Source organism: Rissa tridactyla, chromosome 2 (genome assembly GCF_028500815.1).
Source record: "Rissa tridactyla isolate bRisTri1 chromosome 2, bRisTri1.patW.cur.20221130, whole genome shotgun sequence".
In the NCBI taxonomy this organism is placed as follows: Eukaryota; Metazoa; Chordata; class Aves; order Charadriiformes; family Laridae; genus Rissa; species Rissa tridactyla.
Genome location: NC_071467.1, coordinates 76948504 through 76966927, shown reverse-complemented (window position 1 = coordinate 76966927; position 18424 = coordinate 76948504). Strand labels below are relative to the sequence as shown.

Below are 18424 nucleotides of genomic sequence, written 5' to 3'. Positions count from 1 at the left end.
TTCTCTTTTTGCTCATGAAAACCTTGTTTTAGGCTTATCCCTTCAGTTGCCTTGCAACAGGAATTTCCACAATTGCTTGCTCCCGTGTGTTTTTATGTGGGCACACACATGCTAATAGATACATTGCATCACTGCAAGAAGTGGTGCAATTTTACCCACAGGTCTGTTCTCCTCACAAAACTGACTGAAGTAGGTGTGAAAGGCTGCCCCAACAAGTGCAACTGCTATTGGTAAAACTTAGTAGCACAGAACAGGCTGGAACAGTCTCATACTAAAGTTATTAATTTATTTAAATTAACAAACAGGTGTTTGGTAATGGTGTTTTTTCCCCCAAACAGGCTTTAAAACCTGTGGTAGGCATTCAGGATTTCTTGCCTGCTGAAAGAATGTAAATTTGTATGAGTCATTTGTACACTATCTTCATTCCTCAAAAAGACAATATGCTGCTGAACCACAATTAAAATAGTTGAAACAGCAGGTGCTATGGTTGTTCCAAATGAAAAGGCCACCACAAGCCCGAACGAGTAGCCTCTGCTTCTGTTAATCTCTACTCTAGACACAAGTGTAGAACATCTCAACTATGTACTTTGTTTTACATAATTAAGAATGTATCACTAGCCAAATTTATCTTCTGACTTTTAATTTCTGTTTTGAGTGCACTTTGTTAAGTTCACATAGGCATCTAGGGTAATCTAATACAGCCTTACTATTACAGTCATCAAGACCTCATTTGGAATAACAAAATTACGTAGTACAAAAGCCTTGGTCAACCTCCACAAGTTATAGCAAGGATTACTAACAGGAAAAAAAAGTAGTATTCAAGCAAGACACTGCAAATCATATTTTATTAGAAGGGGATTTTGCGGAAAGATGTAGGCAGTCTGAATAAAAGAATCTGTTAAAAATTGCTACAGATACTACACTCAATAGCAAGCATACATGTTTTCTCCTGGAATGGGCAGAGCACAGTTCATTTTTACACTATGTAATTTCAAGAGAAGATTTTCAGTACCAGATATTTTCTAACAGAAAAGTTCTGTAAAAGCTGCTGAAAGGGGAAGGAAGAAAGAGTGAAGTACAACAAATAAATGGGATGTTGTTTAAACAAAAGGCAGTTCTAGCATTTGACCAAGTTGATTGTATGCTTTTCACCAATGTGCTTGAAATGCAAGAATCATGGAATCATTTAGGTTGGAAGAGACACTTAAGATCAAGTACAGCTGCCAGAGTCCATCACTAAACCCTGTCCCTAAGCATCACATCCATACGTCTTTTAAATACCTCCAGGGATGGCGACTGAACCACTTCCCTGGGCAGCCTGTTCCAATGCTTGATAACAATTTCAGTGTAGAATTTTCCCCTAATATCCAATCTAAACCTCTCCTAGTGCAACTTGAGGCAGTTCCTCTTGTCCTATCACCTCTTATGTGGGAGGAGAGACCGACCCCCACCTCGCTACACCCTCCACTCAGGTAGTTGTCAAGAGCGATAAAGGTCTTCCCTCAGCCTCCTGTTCTTCAGGCTAAACCACCCCAGCTCCCTCAGCCGCTCCTCATAAGACTTGTGCTCTAAGGAACTGCCTCAAATTCTGTACTTAGGCAAGTTCCAGCAGTATAATGAGAATCTAAAATATAAACACCCAGAGAACAAAACATTCTTATCTGTTTTTCTTTTTCTTATAATCCAGTTAACTCAAATTTCAAGACACACTGACATTCACATCCCATAGACCTTAGATTTTCCTTTTCTATAACAGGAGAAAGAACATGGATAAGCTGTTAGAGCATCACTTTTCAGATCCTCATCCTGCTATAGGTAAACCATAAATTAACATTACATGAGCCGAACTTTTACTCACAATAAATATTTAGCAGCATAGCACCAGAGCAAGACTGAGGCATCAGTACAAGTTTTCTGTAAATGATTATAGAGACTGACTACAGAGAGCTATAGCTCTTGAATATAAGGGGACATACTGAACACTAAGCATTTTCTCTCACTGTTTATTATTAAAAGAATTTTTGTCTTTTCATAACCTTTCCATAAAAGGCCAAAAAAAAAAAGAGGTGGTGGATTAGAGAGTAAAGTGCTGCAGCCAGATCTTTTTTACTAGTTGGTTGTTCCATTAGTAGTTTTTTTTTAAACAAATATTCCTAAAGATTAATTCATCATAAACCATGCAAGCATTATTTAAACACCTAGAGTAGATAATGCCCTTTCAATCCTGTACAGCATTTTTCCCCTGCTAAAACAGATTTTGATAGTTGGATGATTTAGATACCAAGATTTTAAAAAGTGTCACAACGATGTGACAGGGTATAGAAATACCTAAATATATAAGACTATGTTGTTAAAGTTCTCTTCAGAATATGCTTTAATTGATCCTGTTGAACTTCTGTTGCCCACTAACTCCATTTTAGCATTGGGTAAATCATCCTCCCCACCATCCTCTCCCCAGGGAATTTCATGGCCGAGTGTTCATCAAGACTGCTACGATTAAATGTTAAATTAAAGTGCAACAACAAAAGCAACAGGGCAAGTAAAACACTAAGGAAAGATGTAAACACAAATGATTAAACAGTTTGTGAATCAAGTAATGACACTGGCATCAATGGAATCAGTATTCCTATGTTCTTCAAAAGCAGGATCAGTCATCCCAGTCAACATTACGAGGAGCAACTGGCAGTCCAAGGGCTTAGCTGTAGGTAAGCTATCATCACTGCAGGACTAGCAACTTCTCTCCCCTCCTTCGATTATTTCAGTCAATAACAATAGATTATTTCCCACACACACACTTATTTATACTACTGAATAAATCCTTAATGATAGCCAAGACGTCAGTGCAGTAAGTACTATATTAAACATGGCAGGAAGGAGAGGAGGAAGAAACAACTGTTAAGCAGAAGCTTGGGTCACAAAGTCCTTTTTCACTGCCCATTTCCTGAATGTACTTTTTTTTAAACTAATATATACAATTTTTATATATAAGTCCATCAGATATGTTACTTTGATTACTACAGCAGTGTAACTCACTAGCAGAGACAGAATTTTGAGCTTTAGACAAAGCTTACTGTAATACCATACTGGAAAAGTCAGCAACTGGCAAAATTATATTACCAATTTGTTTTGAAGGACATAACCCAACATACACAGTGTAAACGGCTCAGAGGACACTTGGCAAAAGTTTTATTTCCATAGATTTCCAAAGTATATTAGCAGCAGAGTTTTGGGGGTTTTTTTGTGCGTGGTTTTTTTTTTTTAAAGCCAGTATGCCTGGAATCCCATTATGTTTTTGAAACCCTTTTGGAGTCCTTTGGGGGGGGGGGGGAGGGGCGAACCACAAAAAAATGTAAGGGAGTGAGAACTGACATTAATAAAACAAGCAGCACTAAAAGGTTCCAGATTTTTGGAATATAAAAATCATATAGACCATTATCAACAGGAGAAGGAATACACCTGATTTTTTTTTTTAAACAGCATGGTAAGGTAATTTTGTAAAAATCTTAAGGTTTTTTTATAAGTTAGAAAACATTATACAATTTTCAGTGCTAGACTGGCCTAAGTATCCCAAATAAAGAATGCCTTCCAAAAATAGCATTGAGTGACAAAACACATACTGAATATTGAGATAGTTATCAAATTTGAAAGACAGATGACAATCTATTATTTGGGAAATTTAGCACTACAGCTGTTTATGTAAATGGCATTAAGTATTATCTATACAGCGTCCCTACCTGCATAAAAGTGCAAAGAGGGGGAAGAACACTGTCTCTTACCTAACAGCAACTATATTCATCTAATGTCCTTGGTCTGCATCACCCGTTCTCCTGGAAATGCAGGTGGGAGGAAGAAAGGCAAGCAAAAAAAAAAGTCAACCCCATTTGTGTATGCAGGCAAATAACGGGCAGAACACAGCATCCAGAGTGCAGTGAGGGCGACTGTGCTCACTGCACCATCTTCAGGACAGCGTGGCCTCGCCAGGTGGAAACAGCAGAAGCCTGTACAGGCAGAAAAGGAAGCATCAGAAGTCCTGTACAGTACTTTCCATGATGTGAATACGGATGCTTTGCCTAACGTATTTATGATGGTGCGCCCCTGTTGGAAAAGCTTTTGTGTTCCTATTCACCACACCCATCAGATTTGGGTTTTCATTAAGAGGAAAAGCAGTAACTAATAGCAGCACTGATGCAAAGGCTTTGTCACAGTGATGATCAGAGTGTTGTTAACCAGCCAACGCTTGTCAAGCATTAGCTGTTACAAGCAGCCGTCACTTCAAAAACAGTGTTAAAACCACAACTCAGTACACAAAGGGGATCACAATTTTTCTGCACTTTGGGTAGTCTTCAAATTTCTCAAGGTACCATCTGAAAAACAAAGACAGAAATCTGATGAGTATTGAGTCTTCAAAATGCTGTCCAGTAAACTAAGTAATTTTACATCGTGGTCAATTTAACCCATATATTTTCTTGGCTACAAACCAGAAAAATGTTTTTAGAACCTACTCTGGATAGAAAACTGCTGTTTACCAACTGATCCTAATCACCAGCTACAACAAAACAAAGTTACTGCTTCCAGCAGTAGGAAATCAAACTAAACAGATGTGGCAAGAGCAGCCAGGGAAACAATAGCCTGTTGTAAGATGTATGTTCGTTGTGCATCCTGTGTACTTGTATTTTAGCAATAGAAGTGTGGAAAAAAAAACCATTCAAAGGGTTAACATGTTGAATTGCATAACGACTTCATGTGGAAGCAAGGGATACTTCACATACTGGAATAACAGACAGCCCTATTCTGGATAGAGACATCTTCAGTTCCAGTCAGGATGGGGATAATCAAACTGAGTGTGACAAACATTACGCCAGCCTTGCTGCTCATCCCCCTCAAAGACCATCACTATTTTCAAATCCAGACAATTTTAAGACTAAATGCACAGCACTACCAAGTGTTATTATTTGTCTGGTCAACTTTATATAACAAATACATTTACTCCCATTTTCAAATATTTGTTCTTCTGCTTCTCTAAAATAAAAAAGGAATTAACTTCATCTGGGCTCCTCAAATATGCAGGTATGCATATTATCAATAGCTAATTTCAAGATGAAAGGTGGAATAAGCAAAGAACAGAACACACAATACATGACTACCTGCAGCTGTGGGATACCAGCATTACACCATTTATCCTTTCCAGCCATTTATTCTAAGTTTTTCAGACTAAACAGACTACACCAAAATATTTCTTCACATGTATGTATTTGCTACTTTTAGTTGGGCTTTTTTCTGTACCCCTCTTCCATTTTTATGGGTTTTCCTGTAGTGGGAATTACTTCCTTCAACAACCCTTATCTTTTCATAATGCTCTGTAAGTCAAGGGCTCTGAAAGAGTTCAAGGCTTAAGACAGACAGAAACCAACCATGGAATTTGAACCTGAAGAACATAACTAAACGAGGTTGAGGAACCTGGCATTGCTTAGTTTGGTGAGGAAGAGACTAAGTGGCCCTGTTATTGCTGCCTATAGGTACTGGAAGGGGAATTAAGACAATGGAGGAAAACTATGAATGAAATGCAAATTCTTGCAGCTGGAATGCGGTGGCCCCATGCAAAAATAAGAGGGCCGAGATGGACTGGCTAGAGAGCAGCTCTGCACTAAAGGACACGGACATCCTGGTGGACAAACTGAACACGAGCCAGTAATGGATCCCTGCAATGATGAAGGCTAACTGCATACTGTCCCACTTGAACAAGTATAGAGCCACCAAGTCAAGGGAAGTACTTATTTTCTCCACTACTCAGCAGTTGAGACCCTGCACCTGCATTACTGCCTTCAGTTTTCAGCTTCCAGTGCAACACAGAGGTTCACAAACCTGAGAAGAATCCAGCAGATGGTCATTAAGGTTGAGGGTACTAGGCTTGTTCAGCTTGGAAAAGAAGTTAAGAAGCAGATCTAATTGGAGTCTTCCACTAACTACAGTGATATTGGGGAGAAGAGAGAGCCATAACCTTCTCAGAGGTGCACAGCAAGTGGACAAGTGGGATAAGAGTTGCAATATGAAAAATCCCAACTGAACATAAGAAAAAACCCTCTTCCTCAAGAGGACAAGAAAAAACCTGTTCCAGTGCTTTGCTAGAGGCATGCTGAAACCTCCACCCTTGGAGACATTCAAAGGCCCCAGGCAACCTGGTATAGCCTTGCTGTTAGCTGCGGTTGGAGCAGGTCACACCAGATGACTGGATTGGAAATCCTTCAGATGTTCCTCCCAGCCTAAGATATTCTGTGACTTTGCTCAGCAACAGAAGGTGATAAAACAAGGACAGATGGTCATAGGCAACAGGCTTGGAATGTTCATTTGGATAGTATAAAAACTTGTTCACTGGGAGGGCGATACAGAACTGGAACACCCACAAACAAGGTGCAGGAAAAACTCAATTTCTGAAGGTTTTCAAGACTCCAATAGACATAGCTGTGGCTACTCCGACACTGTTAGCAATGGCTTTCTTTCAGCCTATTTCCTCTTATGCACTAACTTTCAGCATGAGAACCAAAGCAGGAAGCTGAAATTAACAAAATGAGATTAAGGTGTTCAAATTCTTTAAAACTTGCTATTTCTTTCAAGAAACAAGTCTTCTCCAACTATGATTCTTCTGCTAGCAGGAAAGTCACACTATGAACATAGTACATTCACAGTCAGACTATAATTATAGAGCAGAGACTTTATTAAATATAGCCTACCAGAATTGTTTTCATATTGTCTACATATTTGATTATAGACAATAGATATAGACTTGACTATAAAGGATGCCTGTAACAGAAGCCATTAGAGTGATTTTCAAAATTTTAATATTATAGAAATAAGTTTGAGCTGCAAGGGAAAGTATAGCATATGATCGAGTGAAGAATTTTCCAGTTGTGTCTATAATCTTCACAGGTCCAGGATGAACTATGTTCATTCAAAAGCCATTATTTCGACCATCTCATTGTACATTGTGTATCTTTATGCTCCTCATGCTTAGTACTATCCCTTTGGAATTCTGCAGTGCTTAATACTACTCAAAGAGTATTCTCTATCATAATTCTCCACTGCAGTAGCCAAGTCTCTCACAAGACTTGCTCTGCAACATCCCTATGGCATGAGGCATAATTTGTAAACTGGAAAGGAAGTGTAGCATAGAGACAACAGAAATTATAAGGCAAACACTTACTGGTGGTGCTGTTTTGCCCTTGAACCCAAGATGAAAAGCGTACACAATGCAAATGCAAGGCTTTCAATGGTGCAGCAGGCAAGGGCAAACCCAAACCATTCCAGGATCTCTCCAAAGAAGTTGGCTCCACTGACATACTCAAACATTCCTCCTAAAAGCAGGACAGAGTTATTCTAAAAGCACCAAAATCAAGGAGATGTACAATGCTGTCTTCTACTGTAAGTCTGATAAAAGCTATAACACCAATGTCTCTATAGATTTTTAAAGGCAACAGGAGCAGTGTTTTTCAGTTCAAGCTGTACTAAGAAGGATCACTTCAGACCTCATTCTAAGACAGACCTTCTCCAGCTCCATTTTTCCTCTTTAAATCGTGGAAGAAAAGCAGATTTACCAGTATCAGAAGCAATTTCATGCCTCTGTAAGTAATTAACAGTGAGATCAAGCTGGCTCTTTGTCATAAACTAAATATTTTTTTAAATATGTAAAAATAGAAAATGTTTCCCTTCAAGAGTCACAGAAAATACTCCTAGGGTTAAGTTAAATTAAAGAAACTAAACATTGTATGCTAAGTAGTTCAGAAATTAAGTTAATTAGGAACATTATTATTATTGATTAAAGTTCCAAATTTATCCTCTGGCTTAAAATGTGTTCCCCTTCTGTTCCTGCACCCCCATCAGGTCTACTACTTCAGCCCTGACACTCAGTGAAATAAGTAATTGGCAGTCTGCATTACATGTCTCACAGCCGATTATGCTTAAACAGTCAGTATTCACCTGCTGGGAATTTTTTATAAAAGAACTTTCACCCTGATTCCAAAGTTAGTGTACAAATTGATAACATCTCAGTATGTGCTTTACCAGTGGGACTAAACACGCACATTTGCCAAGTGTAATAAAGGACATGTTTTGACCTTGCTTTAATTACTTTGCTTTTCTGACAAGAGAGAGGCAGAGTTCTAGCACTTAAATTGGATAAGCAATATCAAAAAGACCAACTCCTTCTAATTGTGTAGCAAATAACATCTTAGTTCCTTCAGAACTTTTTTGTACACTGAACATAGCACAGTATGTCCATATTCATTTTTTTACATGGGCACTTGGATTTACATCTATTAAAGAATGAAGTTATCTTGGTGAAAAATAACAACCTACTGTCTTCTATATCTATTTCCCCCAGTTTTATTAAGAAAACTTCACTGAAATCCAAGAGATTGCAACAACTAAAGAAAAACTCAGGGAAACAGCTAAATTCAGAGGTAACTTATTTCTCTGCTCTCACTGAGTTTAATGTGCCTGGAAGAGTCTAATGCTTCCAAAAGTATCGACAAGTATTAACATTGCAGTAAGTGTTATCTAAGAAGTACTTTGATTTTCTCTATTTTCCCATGAAGGCCAGAACTTATAATGCCTAACTTCCTTTGGATTTCTGTCCTCTCTTACCGCAGCAGTTGTTGCTCTCTGATTACCTAAGATCCCTCCCTCTTCATACCTGGGACAACATAAGATGGGCCAAGCCATACACAGTTGCGTAAGTAGCCAAGTGCTTTCTGCCTGCCCCCCCTACTGGGATGATAATTTAAGTCTTCCTTCTCCACCTATCTGCTGATTCTCACAGAAGTTGCGGAATGCTATGTTACATTTTTACCACTTTGTAAAAATACAGTCAAAGTTGGTCATAAATTCAAAGACTTACAAAAGACATGATATCATGAAACAGATCCCTTAAAATACTTGGCATAAGTGGGGGGAATAATGTTTCCCACATTCTGAAATCACTTCTTAAGGTAAGACAGATGACTATTTCCCTTAAAATACACCAAGCTTTAGAAGGTTATCTTTACACAGAATCATTTGAGGTTGGAAGGGACCTCTTGAGATCATCTAGTCCAACTGCCCCTGGCTCAAAGTCAGATTAGAGCAGGTTGCCCAGGGCCCATGACCAGTCAGGTTTTGAGTATCTCTACAGATGGAGACTCCACAACCTCTGAGTACCCTGTTCCAGTATTTGACCACTCACAGCAAACAGTGTGTTCAGATGGAGTTTCATGTGTTTTAATTTGTGGCTAGTGCCTCTGGTCCTGTCAAAGAAGAGTCTCCCTGGCTCCCTCTTCTTCATTCCCTCCCATCAGGTAGGTATACAGATCAATAAGATCTCCCTGAGCCTTCTCTTCTCCAGGCTGAACAGTATTAGTACTCTCAGACTCTCCTGATATGAGATGCTTCTTTTGCTATACAAATTCCTGTAACATTTTTACTCACCTCTTGGTATCTTGTAACCAGTTTCCCCTGGTTTTCTCAGATTTCTGAGAATATGATCAGAATGAATATTGATTGCCATGCCAACCAACCACCCTATAAAGCCTGAAGAGAAATATTTAAATTAGTATCTTTAATACACTGAGCTGAAGTGCTTGATCAGAAAAACAAACTACAGTCATATCACATATTAGGTATATTATCTCAGAAGTGTAATAATGTACACAGTATAAGCAAGTCTAGTGATACCCTCCACAATCCCAATCCCACACTGAGATCTTCAGTCAAAGGCTCACAGTAATCAATAGGTCTCTAAATAGGAACAGTACTCTCAGCATATAGTTTATTCTTACGTTGCTAGACTTACATAAAAGTATGCATGTGGATATATACAGATGTAATGTGTGTACTTCCCTAACTTCCACATAGAAAAATCAAATACATACAAATTTTAAACACTGAAGAATCAGACATTCCCATTCCTGTCAAAAGGACACGTCCTGGTGTTGTCCTCCCACCCCTTTTTTGTACTGAAAATATACTAGCATTTCCACAGCAGACTTCTTTGCAACATAAGCAATAATAAAAGCATGAAGGAATTGTGCACTATTTACTGTTCTCTTGTGTCATTTGGCAAGACAGCTTAACCACTTATACCAGGTTTTCATAGAAACTGAGATTATAGTAGCATCCCACATAGAACCATAGAATGGTTAGGGTTGGAAGGGACCTTAAAGATCATCTATTTCCTGCCATGGGGGGGGACACCTCCCACTAGACCACGTTTCTCAAAGTCCCATCCAGCCTGGCCTTGTTGCCATAACTGCACAGGTTAAATCAAAAGGAATTCAGGACTGAAATTCATTATTTTCACTCTTCCATTTTGAGTCTCTGGCTACGTTACCTATGTTATCTTCCTCTGAAGGCAGCATTCCTTGTTGCTAGAAGTAGACAACATTTGGGGTCTGATGGTAGATCATATTGCTTTGAATCCAGCTCCAAAGCCATTGAGTTTTATTTAAATTACCATGTAAATGCCAGTGAAGTGCTTCTAGAACAGTCACTTCACACTCCAGATAAAGAAAGCTTTGCCTTTTTGAACCCATAACTTGAGTCTTTTAGATGGTTCTCTTTCGATAGAGAGAAGCCCAGTAGTATGAGACTAAGTGGATACCCCCCCCCCGATGCATAAGGCCATGTTACAGGAGTAGTAGGCCGTCAGAGTATACTTTACCAAGACTTAAGCTTGTTTTGAAGTGAAGCTACAGATGTAAGTGGACCTTGCCTCTCAAACAAGTTGTGAGGCAGCTTTCTTCTCTCAATCCCTTGTGGGCTACATTTACCTAAAGGACCTGGCTGTCTGCTTCCACATGAATTGGGAGGAAATAACTGCTCTGCAGAGAAATTGAGGTTTCTCTATGAAAGCTCTTTCCATATTTACCTATGTAAATAAAAAATTTTGTTTTAATAGCTTGTTACAGTCTGCTTAAATTACAACACTTGTAGCAAAATTTAGTCCCGTGAACAAGCAAGTTTCTTAACCTTTTGTTCATACAGCACAGGGCAATAAGTTTCTATTAGCAAATCAAGGTCTGTAGGTGCCATATACAAAGTGTCTTTTGTAGTAAAATTTTATCATAAATCTTTCAACTATATATTCAGTGTTATTACACCATCATAACATAGATTAGATCAACATGAGGCATTTACAGACCAACAACAACATTTGAAATAATAATTCAAATGCTGTTGAATCCTTCTTTTAGGAAAACAGATTACTTTTTTTCTTCAAAACAGATCTCTATCTGAACAGATAATATTGAGCTCAACTGCATCCAGCAACAAAAAGTTTGCTTCTCTTAAGCATTGGTAGTTACATATCAATTTGCTAATTGCTGGAGAAGATTGAGACTACCTTGGAAAACAAAGGATGTTATTCATACAACTAAATAAGCAAGTTATTATCTCTATCCATAAAATAATTCAAAATGAAATTTCTTAATTAGCACACAAGTTAATTGTATTTAAATGTAAACAATATTTCTGCTAGTTTACTTCAGTCTTAGCATGAGGAAAAAATCTCTACTTGAAGTTAGTATCAGTTCTAGGAAGAATAATAGATTTCTTTCTCAGGAGAGGCAATGAGACCCTTTGATTTCTCTGAAATGCCACAGAAAATGTTGGAGAATGTTACCTGTGAATTCCATATTGGTATCTCTAAGTTAGTATACGAACTACTAAGAACTTGTCAGATAACGAAGACTGGAACTTGCTCTAAGAGTGCCCAATTCCTATAGAAGATTAATTTGATTCTTTGCATTTTTTTTATCCCTCCTATTTGAAAACTACCACATGTCAGAAGGAAACAATCAAATCTCTCTTCATGGACAACAAGCCAATGAATGTAGGCTATTTTCACAGCAACCCTCTCCAATTTGAAGATCTACTTTCCCCTGAAGTACTGGATAACCATGTTCCCTGTGTCTATCTTCTGTAGGCATGGTACTTCACTGTTCTCACCCTCAGATTCTCACCATGGCTCAGCCCTGGGATGGCACTCTACAGAGTCAAGAGCTGGGTAAGCACCACGATCTGCATGACTTGGCTTCCACCTAAGGCAAACACAGATACGTAAACAGGAAGGGGGCCACAGCATACTCCAGTGGATTCTCAGAGCCACGGGATGCACCACAGAACATAGATGACCTCATGAGACTATTAAACTTAAGAGGCTTTTTACCATCATCAGGATAATCCTGGAGGTCAAGGACTGGGTTCATAATGGGAGAATACTTGCACAAGAAGGACAGTAACTAGGTCTATATTGCCAAACCACCAGCGCAACAGAAAGCTACGTGCATGTTGTTGTGCCCATGCCCTCTTTGCCCTCACCCATATACACTCTCACACAAGAAGACCTACTCCTGCTCTGCAGGCTATTTCCAAGTGACAGTATGGTAACTGCTGTCTGGGTCACCTCCCCACTCTGAGTTTCAGGAATATGGAGTGGAAGATGCCATATAAAAGTGGCAGGAGGCCATTTTCTACAGCTGCACTGAAAGTGCCTGGTAGACACATCAGGTGAACAAGTACCTCATCTCAGATAGCATGGTTATTCTTACCAAGAAGACGTAAGATCATTTGAAGCATCCAGATGCCTATAGATATTGGGATAGATACTGACTAACCCTCATCCCTCAATCATGAGACACCATACCCCAGTACAGACAATGCCCATGCTCTCTTCACGTCTGTTCTGTGTGTGCTTAGCTGCCAAATAAAAAGCCTCTCGCAACAGACTAGGTGCTGATGTTCTGTCACCTGCATCTTCTGAGTTATTGGTACTGCTCTGTTTCGCAGAGCTGCTGCGAAAAAAGTGTTTTGACGCACGGAAAGGTTAGCCATCAACATTAAAAGGAAGTAATTTAATGGTGATTTAAAGGAGTAAGAAAAGACATATGGCATACTGCAAAGGGTTTGATGAAGCTAAAGCAAGAAGAGGAAGGAAGGAGTTTCCAACTAGAAGTGCAGACAGATTAGGAAAGAACACACAGGTGAAACACGCATATGCCCCTGTTTGTAGCATTCACTGCTTTAGGGTATCACAGGTGCTCTTGGTAAGTTCACAAGCTTTTTATTGACAAACATGCATAAAGTACCCGCTGAAAGATTATGAGTTTGTTCCCACATTGGTTTACAAGCTCATGGTTTTTTTAAGTGTTGTACTGCATTTGAGGCAGAACATTTCCTCCGAAAACAGATGAGCTCATTGCTCTGAACTAAACCAGCACACCGTCCACAGAAACCATGAGGGAACCACATCAAAACTGTATTGCTGCTCCAAATCAATTGCTGGTGTAGATAAAAAGCAACTGCTTTCCCACGATTAACTCCTTTGCATCTGAAAACAAACAGTCAATCCATATGCTAAACCTCCACAGAGAACACATCAGTTGTTAGAAGCCTCTCACCATGATGGTTAATCAGCCTCACTCCTCCAAATTTCTGTCTTCACTGCAAATTTATCTCATTTCATCTTCCAACTACTGAACCTTGTTTGGCTGCTACTTGTAGACACTCTCCCATTTCTCTTCCACATGTAACTTTGTATAGACTAAAGAAATATCTTGTTAGCTCTCAGCAAATATGCTTTCCTGCTATTGTTATTTTCTAATCTTCTACTCAATTTATTTTTTTATTAATTTTAAATAAAGGCTTAAAGACACTGCCAGATGTTTTTGAAGAACTAGAATATAATAGTCTGGTTGTTCAGGGAGCATCTAATGTACAATACAGCACTTCTGCATTTGAGTTGACAAAAGCTACAAACACAAATGGCAGATATTTGGAGGTACCTAGCCAGGATGAATACCAAATAGCAATTATATTCTACTATGTTCCAATCATGTTGATGTGCACTACAAAACAAACCAGAAAAAGCCCAAAAGATATTGTAGTTACAGGATTAAGAGAAACAATAAGTCTCAGGTTTGGCTGTTTCATAGACATAGCAAACTATCTTAAGATTTATTGTAATAACAGTCTTAAAGCCAGCGAGTGACACTATTAAAATGGTTGGTCTGTATATCAGGAACCTTCACTTTCTTAGTTTTCAGCATAACATTTTAAAGCAGGATTTTGCCTGACAATAGCCATGAAAGCAACACCTTGCTTATGAATAGCAGTACTGAAAACAAATATATATAAGCATATATTCTAAACTAGTATTATTAAAAAAACACCTGAAATCACACAAACAAAAAGCAAACCCAAATCAAATTCATACACAGAAGGCAGATGAACCTAACTATTATCATTTATACATTTACGCCTTTCAGAAATCCTTAAAGCTCAAAAAAAACTAAGGAAACCTGGGCAACAGTCTTGCTACCTTAATTTTTTAAAGATCTTTCTGTAAGGAGGAATTGATTTATGGCTCCTGACTCATTATTTGTTTACAGTACTGTATTGAGTTATCTTTTGATTAAGGTACTAAACTAGGACACCAGAAATAGTCTGTGGTGCATCAGTCTTCAACAGTTTTGATCAACAGATCTTTTAATCAGTTTTTTGTTGGATGCAAGTTTAAGGAGACTAGAATTTCAAGAGTACCAAGAGAATTTCAAGTATATCCAAGTGCCTAGTGACCACTGAAGTCATTCCCTTGTACCTCAATTTCTCTATTTTCAGAGGCCAAGCCTCTTAACCTTGGCAAGAGAAATTATTTTGATTTAAATTTCTTCAATCTTATAGTCATGACAGCATTTAGCACAGTAGTCCTATATCGTCATCTGCAATAATACTGTAATAAAAACAAAATCTTCTTATTCTTGCTGCAAAAAGGCTTGAGAAATCTGGCAGAAACACTAACTTGCTTAGGCTCACAAATAACAAGAAGGGTACCGGGTCAGATCAAGGATCCACACAGCCCAGTATTCTGCCTTTGACTGACAAGGCAAAATATTCCGGTTTATCTTCAGATCAAAGATCTTTCTATAAAGATTTCCTTGGAAAATGGTACTATGGTTTTGACAGTAGGCAGAAGTAGATGCTTAGGAAACAAAAAAAAGGGCAACAACAATACTTTGTCACTAAACGTCTTAACCTCTTAATTGTATGCATGGCTTCAGGTCGAAATGTAACCTGACTTCCTGATAGGAGTGAATGACCAACTCCTCCACCCCCTTTCCTTGTGGGCCAGCTTTGGTCTTCGACAAGGCCAATTCCTATTACGTGGGTGTGTGGGTTGGTACACATGTGTGCATGCATGTATAAATATCCTAACACCAAGAACTTCTGGCATTAGAAGTGGTATTTAGCAGCTACCCTTACTGGATTTTTACTCCATGAATGTCTTCACTTCTGTTTGACCACATAAAAACTACCTACAGTGTCAAGAAACAAGGGATTTCAGTTTGATCTACATGTTATATAGAAAGTCTGTTTTGTATATTCTAAACCTGTATGCTGCTGGTTGCATTAAGGCCTCAGGTTCCTATACTGGAAAAAAAAAATACACGATCACATTCACTTTGGTGTTAAAGAATAAAGATGGCCATCAGCTCATCTAGCACTGACATTACAGAAAATGTCATTGTGTTCACAGTTGTAAAATAAAGCAAGGTTAAAAGGCTTCCAGCTACAGCAAACGAGAATTAACTAAGAGAAAAGTTATAAAATGGGATGAAGGTAAAATAAAAGCTCTGAAGACAAAGGAAAACTACTCCTAATGTTCTTATAGCATGTTTTAACTCACCTGTAATGAAAAGTGGATCTTTTAACCAGCCTGAAGGGTATTTTGCATAGTTGCTTAAGCTTCGGCCTTGCAAGTATCCATTATAAACACAGAACAGAAGTGCTAGCACAAAAGTGAAAAATGGCGTTGGTTTTCCTGCTCGGATGAGAAGAGGAAATATGAGCGACCTATAGCAAACAAAGGAAGAAGAAGTGTTGTATTAACAAACAGAAAAGATACTTTTTGGGTCCAAAACTGCAACCCATAGTCCATATCATTCTGCTTTCCAAAATCTTAGTGGAGTCTTTGATCCCAGTTCAGAAGCATAGTTACTTGCTTTTAACACCTAATTTTAATTTTATTGACTAATCAGAATTACAAGATCAGCCCAGTGAGAGATTTTGAACTTTGTATCCAAAACAGTTACTTTGACAAGAGCAGCGAAGGCAACAGATGTTAAGCACAGTGGGTTTTTTGTCCTCCTTTGTTCCCAAATCCTCAGTGGAATCACCAAGCTTTGTGAAATGAGCCGGGTCTCACAATCCATACACCAAATCCACCAGCACTTCCACAGGGAAAGCCAATCTCCTTGAAATTAACCTAATTGAGCTCAGTTTCCTCTTTGCCCTAAAAGTCACTTAAAAACATGAATTGCTTTGCCTTGACTATCTTGGTCTGCCCTATCACACCTATTACAGGCACAGCAAATCCACAAGTGCCATCCAAGTTGGGATAGGCACCTTGATTGCTTTTCCCAGGGGATTACGTGAGTAAACAAACAAGCTCCAAACAAGAAAAGCAGATGAATGTTTTTGTACTCTGCCTCATGTAGCTCACCAAGTGCCAGTCACCTATCGGTTTAATTACAATGTAGAATGATACAGGAGCAGGATTACTGAAGCCTGAGCATTCTTCATGTGTTTTCCAGCTAGCCAAGGACTACTGCTTCAAAGGAGCCTTTCCAGTGGAAGCAAAACCATAACAGCTTTCAAGAAAGCATAATAAAGTCATTAATATGATTATTTAAAGCCCGCTACATTACAACAAATGGAATAGGATAACAGAGGTCTCTTCCAGCCTATATTCATCTACAGAACAGTCCGTCAGCCCGGCAATAGCAATAAACAACTGGAAAAGAGAAACTGCGGTACAGCTCAGCTTTCTCTACAAACCTTCGTCTTGTGTTTCTAGCTGTTCCCCGACATGGAAGATGAGTTAAGATCCCATGCAAAAGCTAATCCTCTCTTTATTCTCAAGAGTGGTAAAGGGAGGCGTAAAGACACACTCCTGGGTTTGCAAAGCCAGTCAGCCACCAGCCCAACTATACACTGCATCCCTCTCGACCACGAGGATGTGGAATACTTTTGGTCAGAAGCAGCAGCTTCTCACAATAAGAACTGGAAAACAACCATGTATCAGCCACACACTCATCTTAAAATTAACCTGGCAAATCTACCTCAGCTGTATTAGCATGATTACAAAACTACTTGTGGAGTACCACCAGTAACTTTTGCCAATGACTTGACAGGAAGAGCAAAATCTTATCTGAGCTCCACCCAAGCTGACTTCTCCTGAGTAGCTTCACCAAATACCATTGGCTACATGGGGCACTCAGCCTCAGTCAGCTTTGCCAGTATTTTAATGAATCCTTGAATATCCCGAGCTGGAAGGGACCCATGAGGACGATCAAATCCAACCCCCTACTGTGTACTCCAACTCCCAAAATGAGCAACACATTGAAAGATGTAACAGGAAGATAGCTCCTGTTTCACATTATTAAATTTACATTATATCAGCATCCACAGCTGATCTTTCCTTGTTGGAAAACTGTGTCCTTAAGACTACCTGGCCCAGTCACTGCGTGAAGGGGGGGCCACGACAAGAGGTACAGCTATAGGGTACAGATGATATGCACACACTGAGAGTGCCAAACGCTCTGGTTTTATGCCATTTCCAAAAGGTGCCATGATGGCACTCCCCCGCACACCACACAGCAGTAAAATAAAGCAGTAATTACTTGCTCAGCTCACATAAAAAACACAGAATAACTTAACATAAAGAAGCAGGAAAGGCTTTAATGATTTTGATATTAAATAATACACATGAATTAACAGCAGAATGTCAATCCCTGTAGTCAGAAAACAGTAGTTTATCAAGTTTCTACTAAGTTTTTATCAAGACCGACCCTGAACTGCTGCAGAACCGCACTTCTCTTCTCATCAGCCACCCCCGCCTTTCGGGCAAGCCCAAGCGGGAGCCCCCCGAGGGCGGACACCCCCACCCCGGAGCCCCGCCGGTGCCCGCTGCCAGCGCTCCCCCCTGCCCCGAAGGGGCCGCACCTGTGCGCGTAGTGCAGGACGAAGCAGCCCAGCAGCAGCCGGTTGGGCCAGGCGGCGGCGGTAGCCCCCCCGCAGGCGGCGAGCCCCAGCGGGACGAGGAGGGAAGGCAGCTCCTGCAGCGCCCAGGCGAGGCGGGCGGGCAGCAGCCAGCCGAAGCGGCGGGAGGAGTACCGGCCGTAGGGCATGGGGATGAAGCGGAGGAGCAGGGCGGAGGCGGCGCCCAGCGCCACCAGCCCGTAGGAGAGCAGCTCCAGCAGCCGCTGCTCCTCCGGGCCCGACACCCGTCGCCAGAACGCGCACACGCCGCCGCCACCGCTACCGACCCCCATAGCGCGCTACTGGCACGCGCCCCGCCGCCCCCATTCATCAGTCGTCAGGCGCCACGCCCACCGCCTCC

The 18424-nt window shown here is 40.0% G+C and overlaps 1 protein-coding gene across 1 annotated transcript; it reads right to left on the bottom strand.

The window, feature by feature from the left end:
* Positions 1 to 638: 638 nt before the first annotated feature.
* On the bottom strand, positions 639 to 18376 carry SRD5A1 (steroid 5 alpha-reductase 1). The gene is made up of 5 exons (XM_054189942.1): positions 18028 to 18376; positions 15710 to 15876; positions 9457 to 9558; positions 7199 to 7349; positions 639 to 4364 (listed from the first exon to the last, which is right to left on the bottom strand). Exons 1-5 carry the CDS (start codon positions 18354 to 18356, stop codon positions 4298 to 4300), a joined length of 816 nt encoding a protein of 271 aa, XP_054045917.1. The 5' UTR covers positions 18357 to 18376; the 3' UTR covers positions 639 to 4297.
* Positions 18377 to 18424: the final 48 nt, after the last annotated feature.